Source organism: Erpetoichthys calabaricus, chromosome 5, assembly GCF_900747795.2.
Source record: "Erpetoichthys calabaricus chromosome 5, fErpCal1.3, whole genome shotgun sequence".
NCBI lineage: Eukaryota > Metazoa > Chordata > Cladistia > Polypteriformes > Polypteridae > Erpetoichthys > Erpetoichthys calabaricus.
Genome location: NC_041398.2, coordinates 106,201,788 through 106,216,903, shown reverse-complemented (window position 1 = coordinate 106,216,903; position 15,116 = coordinate 106,201,788). Strand labels below are relative to the sequence as shown.

General features: G+C 37.6%; 1 protein-coding gene across 2 annotated transcripts in view; it reads right to left on the bottom strand.

Moving 5' to 3' along the window:
* corin (corin, serine peptidase) overlaps positions 1–15,116 on the bottom strand; it is a 215,654-nt gene that overhangs the window by 144,238 nt on the left and 56,300 nt on the right. For both annotated transcript variants that reach the window (XM_051928354.1, XM_051928355.1), the window contains exon 4: positions 54–264. In XM_051928354.1, coding sequence (XP_051784314.1) covers positions 54–264 — 211 coding nt within the window. The remainder of the gene's footprint in view (positions 1–53; positions 265–15,116) is intronic.

Here is a 15,116-nt window from a genome sequence, read left to right as displayed (position 1 = left end):
AATATGACAGTCTGCTATTAGATACAAGGTTGGTGATTTAGCATCGCACATACCTTTTGTCACCCTTCTCCAAGCATTCTGGAAGAGAAAGGCTACAACCAAAAAGCATGATGTGCCGATAGCAACCCAGTCGGTTCAGATAGCTGAAGAACTTGAGAAACATTTCAATTTCGATGCTTTTGACAACAGCAAGGCGAGATGTAAGACTGGTCTTGTTGTAGGGCAATAAGAGACACTTACTGACACTGACATCTGTACAGGCATCTGCAAAAAGATGGGAAGAAAGAGAGGATCGTTTAGGCTTTCAGAAGACATTACTTTATACAGTACACTTTATTTATACACTGTTGAAACAGCTCTATTATTTACACACATAATCACATACATAATAATTATTTCTTGAACCGGTTATGATGGATTTTTAGAATTGTCATTCTGTTGCATTGTAGACTGATTAAAATTACCATTAATTGTATCCACAAGCTGCCTTGGCATAACAAATTCCAACAATGGCTGCAAACACTGGAGGAATATCAGCAGTCTATCACACTACACAAGGATTTATTTTGGTTGTAATTTCCAAAAGTGCAAACATAGATTAGGCTGAAAAACTGATATGTCAGTTGAGTCAACAATAAACACTGTGACATTTTCTGGTATGCTTTGCTAATTACAGGTCACGAGAACTTGTAGTCTCTTTTGGTAGCATTGGATACAAAGTAGTAATCATCCCTGGATGTGGCAGAAGCTTGTCAAAGAACACACTCCCATATACAGTGTGGCGGACAGCTGAGTCCCTTACCCGGCCGGGACGCCCTGATTATGGAAGGACCCGGGGAGAGAGTATTTTCAGGACAGTTTCTCCTCAGGACCAACAGAGGGCAGGCCCCTTGGTCTCCAGCCGGGCCAAGGGACACGAGCATAGAAGCTCAACCCTGCTGGGGCCCATGGCCACTGCCAGGGGGCACCTGGATGTTTGCAGGGCCCTATTTTGCAGCAGGTCCACCACATTCGGAAGTGCTGCTAGAAGAAGTTCGTTGGGCACCTGGAGTCTTTCTGGGTGCCCTATAAAAAGGGGCAAGTTGCCAGCATTCAACGGCCTGAGTCGGAGGAAGAGGGAAAAGCCTGTATGGAGGACTGAAGGCGAATGCATAGGTGACAGGACTGTGCTGTCAATGATATATTATTATTTGTATATTGCTGAGAAGTGGCAGCTGAAAAGTACAGGTGTGTGTTGTGTGCTCAAACCTGTGCCTTGCCTATCTGTGTTGGGGTTAGGGTGGCTGTATGGACCCGGGCATCACAACAGTCATACAAGACATACCATTTAATCTATCATTAATGCCCCTGGGATTTTGAGGATGGTAAGGCACCTTATCTTTTAGCGCATCCAAGGAGAACATGTGAACATGTGACAGTCTTAATACTACAACTACTACAGACCAAGTTTAAGTATCAAAAGTCACATGAATATTAAACCGTTCCCATGCACGCCTTCTTTAGAAAGTGGCCCCATTCCATTTTTGCCAGTATGTGACACGAGTGTAAATATTTTACCAGCACATATCTGATTCTATTTGTGACGCACATCTTCTCTACAAGCACTAATGCGTACTGCAATGTCACATAAATCACTATGGAAGAAAACCGACCTCCAGTTTGCAGCAAGGAGGGAGCTGCATTTAGGCAAAATTACAGGAGAAGCACATTTTTAATATAAAAATGTACACTAATACAGTTATTTCCATTGGCAATCTGGTATACCAGTGCTGGTGATGACCCACAATTCTGTCACTGTAAATCATCTCTGAACTGGACTCACACACTGCCGCAGAGGGTTACAAGACATTTGCAGAGGTTTCAATTGTTCACTTCCTAGCCATTTCACATTGCTAAATGACTAAAGCACAAGCTCCCATCAGTCACAAGTCTTCTTTTTTCCCACTTTGCAAGTATATGCAAGCATATACTGATGACAATACTGTTACAGGACTCACTTTACTATATATGCTTTGACACCTGGAAGTTGTCTCCATTTTAAGATGAAGTTCTTACTCTTTTTGCTTTAGATATAAAACATACCGTCATTCCCACAGCTTTATAAGTTAAGTCCAGGTTAGATTTTAAATTAGTTTAATTGCAACTTACATGTATGCACTGATTCTGTATATTAGAAGCTGAGCATAAATACAATAACTGCCTAAACAGGATTTAGGATGACCTATGAAATATTTCAAAATATTCAGGAATATATTTGAAGATATTTCAATCCATTTGAGGCATCATAAGATGCATTTTTTATATAATGAAACAGATTATGAAATGTTGAAATAGATTTAATTAACATCTTTAAAATGCACTTTCACATATGTATAATTTGAAGATGAGCAGCACAAGGATTAACACTGATGCCTCACAGAACAAACCCCCTCCAGTTGTACTCCCATGCTGTTTGAGGGAAGTTTATCCATTCTTCCCTTATCAGCATGATCTTTCAACCCACATGTCCAAAGACATGTTAACCTGAGACTCAGATGGGCCTGGAAAAAAGTGGGACTATGAGAAACTGGGCTCTATGATGTGGTGGCCCCTGCCTCTTGCCTGAGGCTTCCAGGATGACCTACAGTACCACCCAGGCATGTATGGAATTAAACAGATTTGGGATTGTTACTTGTTATAATTTCAATGTTTATATAAATTTTAATTTGCCTTGACCCAAAGTTTGTTATTCACATATAAACCTAGTAAAACTGACTGGACCAAGAGGTAAAATTAAGATGCAGATTACTTATATTTTGGAAGAAACCCTATTATCAGGTAATCAGATAAAAAAATCTCCGTTACCAGAGGGAAGAAATGTGCTAAAAGACAACAAAAAAAAAATTCAACTAATGATAAAATTCAAAATTAGTGGAAATCCATGTATCATATTAGAACATCGGAAAAATTTTGACGGAGCATGCTCAACAAAACCCATAACTTCTGTTCACCTAGTTTCTCCAGAATGACATCAGGTTGAGTTTTAAAGGTAGAAAAACTTTCAAATGTTTGTGCAAAATGTTTTACTAAATGTTTTCAGCCACGTTCCCGTGTTTGTGTTGAAGAATTAATTTTAAAATAACAGATGGATCCACTGTACTAATTACCTTCATAATTTGAAATACTTCAATCATGTCACCTCTTTTTTCTTCCTTAAACTGAAAAGGTTCAACTCTTTCAATCTTTCCTTATACCTCATACTTCAAAGATCCTAGAATTAGCCTAGCTGCTTTTCTGTAGATTTTTTTTCTAGTGCTGCTATTTCTTTTGTTTTTTGTCATATGGAGCCAAAACTATACACATTATTCCAGATGAGGCCTCGCCAGTGCATTATAAAGCTTAAGAATAACCTCACTTGATTTGTAGTGAACACATCGGGCTGGCTGTATCACTGAACATTCTATTAGCTTCCTTAATCATTTCTGTAAACTGAATCTGAATCTAGAAGTGAAGTCCTAAGTTCTGCTCATAAAGTGCACTTTCAGGTATCAAAACGTCTATTGTGTATTCAAATGTTACACTTTACATTTCATTACCCATGAATTTGCCCAAGAATGAATCCTGCCCAGGCCCCACTGTCTATAAGCAAAGTTGAAAACCAAGCAGTTCACTGACTCACCTCCTTAAATACCAGAAATTGATACTGTCTGATAAAAAGATGTTACTAGTATGGCATGTCAGAAAATAGCAGTGCGAACCTGAGTGTAACAACAGTAGAAAATAACTCTTAATTATTTTACAGAATAATTTTGCATCTGCAGGGTATGAGCAATGAGAAGTGAACTCTGCATTTGAATCACTTAGCATGAGCAAGCATGAGCAAGTAGTGTCTGAAAGAAATAATAATAGAAGCATTTTAAATTATCATAACAGGAACCAAGGATGTGTGGATACTAACGGAAGCAGACTAAGAGTAAGTTTCCTAAAAATATCTGAACCTTAAAGCCATTGCTTGTGAGTATTCTGCACACAAAAGGTGTTTGGGAATTGACAAGCTCTACAGGGCTGACTATCATATTCTCTAAAATGTTTTCATACGTTTATATTTCTTCTTAAGCATCTATATTTTATTTTTAGGCCATCACAATTTGTTTTTATGTAAATTCAAAACACAGTAACCAATGCCAAAGTCATGTCTAAGAACAAAATCAAAGGAATGTTTTGTGACATATTCAAAGTGTGTCTGCAGAAAGTTTACACCACATTAATCATAACGGAGCACTGTAGACAGATGACTCAAAGAAGGTCATCCGCTGTAAAAGTTCTGGTGGCGATGTATCTGTTATTGTATCAAGCACATGACACTTACAAGTAGACCAACAAATTGTTTATTTAAAACTTTCATACATTCATCCAATTGTAACACTAATGTTAAACAAACAAAACATGTTGAATGCTATTAAATAACAGCAACAACATTTATTCCTATAGCACATTATCATTCAGAGGATGTAGCTCAAAGTGCTTTACAACCATGTCAAAGAAGTAGTTATGTGCAAAAAAAAAAAATTAAATTTAGATAAGAAAAATAAATGAATAAATAGCATACAAAAGATAAATAAATAATGCACATTTTCATAAGACAGAAATATAATTAAGAGAACTAGAGTCCTTAAATGTAGAATTGTTTTTTTAAGTTTCTAAATAACAGTCCAATGATGGCCAGTTGGCTAGCGTGGAGAAAAAAATAAAAAAAACTTAAATTAAAATGGAAAAAAAAAAAATCTGCAGGCGGCCAGTTTCAGTTTTCTCTACCCGTACCACAGAGCCTCACTGCAGTCCAGACTTGACGCAAGTGCTGACCGGTCAGGAGTGGGCAAACGCTGCACCTTTGACACAAGAACAATGCAGTACTCTATGCGGCAAGAGCCTCTAGAAAACACACATCTTAAAAAATCATTTAGGACTACAAATCCTTTCTAATCCTCTTCCTTAATCTTCCCTATCAACTGTCATAAAACTGTCATTTTTGTGGGAGTAACAGACTACACAACTAGTCAATAAACTAGGTGCCTTGTACTCTCCTTTAAAATCTAGTTCTCTGTTATCTGTTTACTGTTAATTAGACAAATGTATTTTATTTATATTGATTTCTGGTAAGTCACATTAGATAAGAAATGCATCTACTAAATAATGATAATGAAAAACCAGTCCATAATTATTACAATGCATCATTTGCTGCGTACAGAGTACGTTGCATTCTAAATTTCCTATTGGACAGAAGGCTGTCCATACCATTGACGACAATGGGACAGTTGAATGTGCCCAACCAGAAATACCAACAGGTTATTCCTGGAAATTCACAGTTTAGATTCAAAATGTATATATAAAAATGTGACAGTCCTAGTAGCCGCTGATTCTATGTCATTAAGAGTGGATTTTAAAAGCATGTGGGAAGTGAGTTGGCTGGAGGGCTTAAGCTTAAAACTAGAGTAGGTGTAGCTTTATATTGCTCTGGTATCTTCACCAGATAGTGTGTTATACATGTTGAGTTAATCGATTGTTACCTCTTGGCTCTCTGTAGAATAAAATATCTTCATTTATGAATAGTTTGGGAGTCTGTGCATCAACAGTATGTTCTGCAATAAATATTTCTTGACCATTTGTTTGCATGAATTTACATGTCTACACTTTCTAAACTCAACAAAAAACTCCTGTATTATGGTTCATTCTCTTAATTACTAATAACAAATCTCAATACTCCCATTCATGGCTTGGAGACCTGTGCCTATCCCAGCAGCATTTGATGGATGGAAAAAGCAACCATGGAGAGCTAAAACTGCAATGAATATATGACATCTCTCTATTATAAAAAAAATCTTGCGATGATACGAGACTTTTTTCCTGCAACAAGACGTGATCTTTTGAAGAGAGACAGAGACACTTTCATGTCACGCGAGACGGTCAAGTCATGTCATACTTACAACCTTTAGAAGTAAGTCCTGTGATACATATGCAGAGCAGGTTAGAGATAATGGAAGTAGGAAAATTCGAAAGTCTCAAAAAAATGAGAGCAAAGATCACATTAGCGCAAACAAATGGAAAATATTATTCGATGAAATAACGGAACAGCGAAAAGAGATCGAATAGTGTTTGAGGATGTCTGGGGGAGAAAAGAGACAAGTCAGTGAGACAAAAGGACGGCTGCTGTACAGGCTTTTAAACCTTTGAAGTGCCACATGAAATGCAGATCACGCGACACAGCAGCAACAGCAACCCAGCAGCTGATCGAGCAAAGAGGAAGTAAGGAAAAACAACTGTTATTTGTTTCTAAATGTATCACTGTTTAAGAGGGGTTTCGGAGGAGCAGACGCGTCTCCTTGGGGTGCGTTCAGCTTCCTTTTTCACAACGGCGCGTAGCACTAGTGGGGGGAGGGGTTGGCGACCAAAGTGAGCAGGGGGCAAAGCCCCCCTAGTAATCATTAGTTCTGAAAATGGATTTTTAATTTTTGTTATTAAATTATTGTTTTGTAAGCATAGAAACAGCAGCACAACATGTGTAGATATTGTGTGGTCATAACAGTAATACACACCAGTTCAAAATAAGATAGAATAAACATGTTGTGTTCAATTGCCATCGGATAGACTGGAATATGAGTTTGAATCAGAAATTTCACCTAAGAGCACTGAGTCAGTCAATTAGGAGAAAACGAAACTACCTGAATTCCTCAAGTTGTGATACTTCAATCAAGAAATAAAATAAAAAATATATTCTGGTAAGCTAGAAATGATATTTTTGAGGTCAAATTGCATGAAATGATATTTTTGAGGTCAAATTGCATGAAATGGTGACAAATGCATTTTTAAGGTGTTTAGTTATCTCTTTATCTCCAAAAAAAAAAATCAGACCACAGCAAACAAAGCCAGTGGCCCTGCCAGTAGCATTTTGTAAATAGTTTTGGGCCCAGTGATATTTTGCTAAGGTTATTCAGGTTAAAACTGGGATATGGCTCAATTAGTTTGTGTTTAGCATTTTCATTCATGTGAAATTAAAGCCAAATAATGTGTACTCAAGCCCTAGATGAGCATATGTGCTCTACCAATGAAGCTTAACTTCATATCATCTTGATGGAGATGCTGAGATCTGCTTCTCAACTTACTTAAACATAAAGCACTAAATTATAGTTTCTTTGATAATTAAATAGTAGATGAAAAACCACTCTGGCACAGACCCAGTCCGTGAAAAAATGTGCACTTTGATACTTCTTCTTGATATTTAAGGCTTAGTTAATGCAGGTAAATTATTCACCTACGTATTCCAAATCAAGCTGTGCCATGATCTAGTTTCATCTTCTTGAAGTTCTACATACATGCATTCAAAACGTTTCACTTACCACGCAGCAAGCAGGAATGTTATACAGGTACATATACATGAAAAAACGTAAATCAGGATTAGCTTTATACCAAGGAAGGTCCAATTGCAGTGTTCATGATGCCTTCCACCTCACCAGGAATTCCCTTGACATGGTGTAATATAAGCTAGTCATAACACTAAAGTTGTAACAAAAGGGAAAAGAACTTTAGTAGGTAACATTTGAAAAACATTAATGCTTTTGGTTGATATTATATATAAATACACTTCTTTAATGTCATGTTTGATTTACACTGCGAAACGTTATTTGTACAAGAATTAATGTGAGAAATTAAAGGATAACCAGGAGACTGTTAACAAAGACAGAGACATAGTCTGGCAAGGCTAGGGTCAAAACTGGGAAATCAAAAATAGAATCGAGCAACCAGGACCAAAAGGCTAAGACATTTCTTGCATTTCAGTTGTCAAAAAGCAAAGTGAAGAATAAAGAACTTCAAACCTAGCACTAGGGCCTACACAGAAAATTAGCTAACTACTCTAAAGAACATTCAGAACGATGCACATCGACTGAGAGATAATATTTGTTGTGACCGTCATGAATTTATAACACCACCCTTGCATCGTCAAAGGTGCAGCAAACCTGGTCACATGATGCCTCTAACCTATGCCAAGTAAACAGAGAAAAACAAGTCATTAACAGAAATAAACTTTGTATATGTAAATGGAAATGGAATGTTCATGTTGAAAAGAAAAAAAAACCTCAAAAAATAAACAAAAACGCATGTAAAAAAATGTGATTCTAAAACAAGACCAATACAGAAGTATTTAAGTTTGCCGAATTTATTTTAAAGTAACAACTAAGATCCACTATACTAACTCCTTCCATCCATCCATCCATCCATTTTCCAACCCGCTGAATCCGAACACAGGGTCACGGGGGTCTGCTGGAGCCAATCCCAGCCAACACAGGGCTGGACACACACAAACACACCCAAACACCAAGCACGCACTAGGGCCAATTTAGAATCACCAATCCACCTAACCTGCATGTCTTTGGACTGTGGGAGGAAACCGGAGCGCCCGGAGGAAACCCACGCAGACACGGGGAGAACATGCAAACTCCACACAGGGAGGACCCGGGAAGCGAACCCGGGTCTCCTAACTGCGAGGCAGCAGCACTACCACTGCGCCACCGTGCCGCCCCATTTGTTTGCTTAACTGAAAAGGTTCAACACCTTCAATCTCTTCTTACAGTTTATACCTCTTGGTCCTGGAATCAGCCTTGTTGCTCTTGTGCTGCTACATATTTTTGTAATATGGACACCAAAACTGAACACAGTCCATCAAGTGAGGCCTCACTAGTCTAGTGCGTTATATAACTTAAGCATAATCTCCCTTGATTTGTACATTTTGCTATATAACTGAACATCCTATTAGCCCTATTGTTCACTTCTGTACACTATCTTGATATAAATAGTGATAAGTCCACTATGACTCCTAGGTCCCTCTCATAAGGTCTACTTTCAAGTTTCAGACTTTCCATTGTGTATTCAAATCTAACATTTTTACTTCCTACACATAATATTTTACATTTATGTACAATAAATTTTATCTGCCATAAATCTGCCCAAGCCTGTATGCTGTCGAAGTTCTTCTATATCAACTGCAAATTTAACCAGCTTATTGATTATATTCCTGTCCATATTGGTTATGTATATTAAAATGGTGTTTGCAGAGCTCGATGGTCAGACATGATGTGATACACCTGCTTACAACAAGAAGATCTTAAGTAATAGTATTCTTTATACTTGATTTATTTTATATTCCATAGTACCTGACAAAGATTTCAGTGTTCAGTCAACAATGAGCAGTAGCAGGACTGCCTGATTATCTCTGGATATACTGCCCACTGCTTGACATTCCATAATTTTAGGTAAAATAAATAAAATCATCTTCATTACTGAAATGACTAACTACACTGCCACGTCACGCTATACGATCCATTTCATCATTACATCTGAACTCAATTTTATACATATCAGAAGTATTTGCTCTTCCATGTTTATATATGAATTTTTCTAAAGTTAAATGGCTTTAAAATATTTTAAGTACTTTTACTGCTTATACATTATGCATCTTTTTTCTTCTAAAGGTAGAATATTTTTGCATTGTCCATATGAGAACCAACGAAAAACAGTGCATTCTTGTGGAAATTTGAATCAGTCAGAAAGAAGCAAGGCATTCCTAAAATCTAAACAGAAATGCGTTTTACTGCATTTCAGCTCCATTATTTATTATTGAAACAAGCTATGTAGACTGACCCACTACCAAATTGCAAAACATTAGGTGCTTACATATTTTGAGGAAAAATCCATCAGCAAGAAAGAGAACCCCCCCGTTTTGATGGAAATCAAACACATGTTGTTTCCCAAATCTTTCCTCTGCATTCCTGCTGCCTCCATGCCATCAGAGTGATTGCTCTCTACCGCAGGAAACATTGAAATGGGATATCGAAATGTCAAGCAAGTTTAAGCCCAGAGCATCTATCCTTAGTGAGAACATTGAATTGTTCTGAAAGTTAATAAACTAAAAACAATGTTATACAGAGATTGTGAAAATACCTATATTTTTTCCTCCGTATTTAAAAACAAATTAGTAATTTTATAGTTTTCATTGAAACATTTGCATATATTATAAAATCTAAATTCTGTATGCATTTAGGAATCTCTCAGAAAATATATTTTGATAGAAATTAATACTTTTGATCAAGGTAAATTAAACTGATTTAAAAATAAAACCAAGACATTACCAATATTACATATGGCTGTTACTGCTTAAAATGATTGATTTGTAATTTATAATTCGCATATAACTGCAAAGTCCCATTTTCAGCAGTCATTACTCCAGTGTCATAATAGTAAACTCTCTTAGGTCATCCTTAATTAATCATGCTTAAATTTGATTTGGTTAATAGAGAAATTTCTTCAATTACACGATTAAAATTTATTTAAATTGTAATTTAATTTTAAAACAAGCAAATTGTCTCTCCTTTGATTGCAAAGTACTGGCATTCCTAATGTTCAATTATGGCTCAAAAATGGACAAATTGAAAACATTTTCTCAAGAAACAGTCTATTATTGTTTTGTGAAATGAAGGTTACTCCATTAAATAGATTCCCAACAAACTGAACATTTCATACAAAGGTGTCCACTATTCTGTTGAGAGATGAGGAAGATCTGATCAGAATGGAATTAGAATAGAAAAAGTAGAGGACCCAGATGCATAGCTCCACAAGAAGACAAATGCCTGTAGCCTGAGAAACCTCAGAGGTCCTCTGTTGGCTTCTTCCTTAAATACTTCACACCACATACCAGTGCCATCTGCAACAGTGAAGAAGATAACTCCAGGGTGCTGGCCTTAGAGGATGAGTTTCAAAGTAGAATCCATATCTCAAACTGGCAAATAAAAAGAAAAGGTTAAAATGGGCAAAAGTGTGGAATCACCCAGAAATCCACTGTCCAATGTCTATGTTCTTTAACCCATTTTAATATTTTCTTTTCACTGTTATAGTTGACATTGATACTTGGCATGTACAATTTAAGGAACAGGCCATCTGAGAACTTTCGTGTCTTTAGATTGTATCACATATTCCTAATTCTTTTTTCGGCTGCTCCCGTTTAGGATTGGCCACAGCGGATCATCTACTTCCATATCTTTCTGTCCTCTGCATCTTGTTCTGTTACACCCATCACCTGCATGTCCTCTCTCACCACATCAATAAATCTTCTCTTAGGCCTTCCTCTTTTCATCTTCCCTGGCAGCTCTATCCTTGGCATCCTTCTCCCAATATACCCAGAATCTCTCTCTCCTCTGCACATGTCCAAACCAACGCAATCTCGCCTCTCTGACTTTGTCTCCCAACCGTCCAACTTGAGCTGACCCTCTAATGTACTCACACACAGTGCAAATCTTAGCATCTTTAACTCTGCCACCTCCAGCTCTGTCTCCTGCTTTCTGGTCAGTGTCACCGTCTCCAACCCATATAACATAGCTGGTCTCACTACCATCCTGTAGACCTTCCCTTTCACTCTTGCTGATACCCGACACTCTTCTCCACCCATTCCACCCTGCCTGCACTCTCTTTTTCACCTGTCTTCCACAATCCCCATTACTCTGTACTGTTGATCCCAAGTATTTAAACTCATCCACCTTCGCCAACTCTACTCCTTGCATCCTTACCATTCCAATGACCTCTCTTTCATTTACACACATGTATTCTGTCTTGTTCCTACTGACCTTCATTCCTCTCCTCTCTACAGCATATCTCCACCTCTCCAGGGTCTCCTAAACCTGCTCCCTACAGATCACAATGTCATCAGCAAACATCATAGTTCATGGGGACTAATTAACATCAACAAAAACTGACATAATGTGGGTTCCTTTGAAACATGGAATGTAGAATTAATATTAAAATGTACCAGTAAAGACAAGTAAAGACAAGCTATAATGAAATGGACCAACTTCCCTAACCACATAAGAACCAATAAAATGTGGTGCCAGTTTACAATACAGAACCCTACTTCATATTTGTCCGTACCAGCTGCCACATAGAGTAGAGCCTAGCAAGATATTCTGCCACACTAGGCATCTATCATGTAACTGAAGGTTACAATAATAAAGCTTAAAGCAATAAATAGATTACATTTTCAGGGCTGTGTTATATAAGACATCCTCAGCAAATTCAGCAATAGACCACAGATCCAACCAATTACCCTAACTTGAATTTATAGTGCATAGGGTGACCTCTCCAAATCATGATTCACCCATTCTATTTGTCCATTTGCTTCTGGGTGATAAGTTGATGGAGCAAAATATTCACAAATTGTGCACCATTGCCCGAAATAACCGATGTAAGAAAATAATTTAAAGAAATGATCTTCTCCATACAAATAACAGCCAGTTCTTGGACGTACAGCAACTTTGTCAAATAGACAAAGTGTCCATATTTTCTAAAATGAACCACCACTAGTATAATAATTGTGTTTCCTTTAGAAGTTAGCAGTAATGTCTATGAAAACAGTTGTCCAATTTGGGGCAGGTATAAGTTGTTGTGTCTTTAGATTGTATATTTCTCTTGTATAAGAGAAAATCCTTATGAGAGGACTTGGCTCTACAAAATATTTCAGAGGCGTCAACACAATCCTGAATTTCCTTCTACATACAGTGGTGTGAAAAACTATTTGCCCCCTTCCTGATTTCTTATTCTTTTGCATGTTTGTCACACAAAATGTTTCTGATCATCAAACACATTTAACCATTAGTCAAATATAACACAAGTAAACACAAAATGCAGTTTTTAAATGATGGTGTTTATTATTTAGGGAGAAAAAAAATCCAAACCTACATGGCCCTGTGTGAAAAAGTAATTGCCCCCTTGTTAAAAAATAACCTAACTGTGGTGTATCACACCGGAGTTCAATTTCCGTAGCCACCCCCAGGCCTGATTACTGCCACACCTGTTTCAATCAAGAAATCACTTAAATAGGAGCTGCCTGACACAGAGAAGTAGACCAAAAGCACCTCAAAAGCTAGACATCATGCCAAGATCCAAAGAAATTCAGGAACAAATGAGAACAGAAGTAATTGAGATCTATCAGTCTGGTAAAGGTTATAAAGCCATTTCTAAAGCTTTGGGACTCCAGCGAACCACAGTGAGAGCCATTATCCACAAATGGCAAAAACATGGAACAGTGGTGAACTTTCCCAGGAGTGGCCGGCCGACCAAAATTACCCCAAGAGCGCACAGACGACTCATCCGAGAGGTCACAAAAGACCCCAGGACAACGTCTAAAGAACTGCAGGCCTCACTTGCCTCAATTAAGGTCAGTGTTCACGACTCCACCATAAGAAAGAGACTGGGCAAAAACGGCCTGCATGGCAGATTTCCAAGACGCAAACCACTGTTAAGCAAAAAGAACATTAGGGCTCGTCTCAATTTTGCTAAGAAATATCTCAATGATTGCCAAGACTTTTGGGAAAATACCTTGTGGACTGATGAGTCAAAAGTTGAACTTTTTGGAAGGCAAATGTCCCGTTACATCTGGCGTAAAAGGAACACAGCATTTCAGAAAAAGAACATTATACCAACAGTAAAATATGGTGGTGGTAGTGTGATGGTCTGGGGTTGTTTTGCTGCTTCAGGACCTGGAAGGCTTGCTATGATAGATGGAACCATGAATTCTACTGTATACCAAAAAATCCTGAAGGAGAATGTCCGGCCATCTGTTCGTCAACTCAAGCTGAAGCGATCTTGGGTGCTGCAACAGGACAATGACCCAAAACACACCAGCAAATCCACCTCTGAATGGCTGAAGAAAAACAAAATGAAGACTTTGGAGTGGCCTAGTCAAAGTCCTGACCTGAATCCAATTGAGATGCTATGGCATGACCTTAAAAAGGCGGTTCATGCTAGAAAACCCTCAAATAAAGCTGAATTACAACAATTTTTGCAAAGATGAGTGGGCCAAAATTCCTCCAGAGCGCTGTAAAAGACTCATTGCAAGTTATCGCAAACGCTTGATTGCAGTTATTGCTGCTAAGGGTGGCCCAACCAGTTATTAGGTTCAGGGGGCAATTAGTTTTTCACACAGGGCCATGTAGGTTTGGATTTTTTTTTCTCCCTAAATAATAAAAACCACCATTTACAAACTGCATTTTGTGTTTACTTGTGTTATATTTGACTAATGGTTAAATGTGTTTGATGATCAGAAACATTTTGTGTGACAAACATGCAAAAGAATAAGAAATCAGGAAGGGGGCAAATAGTTTTTCACACCACTGTATTTTCCCACCAAAACTGTGCTTGAGTATTTCCAATGTTTGGAACACCCCTGGATGAGCAAAAATAATAGAACTATATGCCCTTTTAAACATTCTCCTCCTCACTGCCAAGGGAACATAATATTTCCCATTTGCAACTTTCTCTGGAGTGGAAGTCTTTCCCTGAGCAGTCATTAATAATTTGAGTAAATCATCTGGGAATTCAGCATCTATCGCTCCTTACAGTTTTAGTTTCATCAGGGTTGATATTCCTAGAAAGTGAGACAACAGTTTTCTCTGTCGCATGCATCACGCCCTCCCCCATCTTCATTCACTTGTTTAATGAAGTGATTCTCTGTGACGGGCTCTGCCTGTCGGGATACAACATTTGCATAAATATGTTACTGGGATGGTGCTGAACTGAAAATGTAACAGGATACAACTGAACAAACCATCTACTTAGTCTTGAATATGTGTCTTTATTCCTATGGAGCTATTGTAGTAGTGCTTAACTGGTAACCAACATAATCCTGTGTCACCAAAGGTAATAATGGAATGTTTGAATTGTCCATTTTATCACCGAACACAAATTTTAATTAGCAGAAGAATTATGATCCTATAGCAAATATTTACAGCTTAAATACATGATTGGGTGTTCTTTTTCATTAAAAACCTGAGATAAAATGGCATCTAAACCAAAAGTTCTGCCATCTGTCTGCAAAATAAAATCCTTGTCATGTCCAGATTTTCAAATACAGGGTAAAAAGAAAGCACAGTGTTTTTCACAAGCTTCAGTTCAAACTAAAAGGTGATTCTTTCGACCATTTGTTAAATGAGTTACAGGGTAGAAGAAAATTACATTTAAAACATCTAAAATAACCTGCCAATCATAAAGAAGCACAAATCTGCTTTTGCACTTCCACGCATGAAAGTAGTTCAAAGACT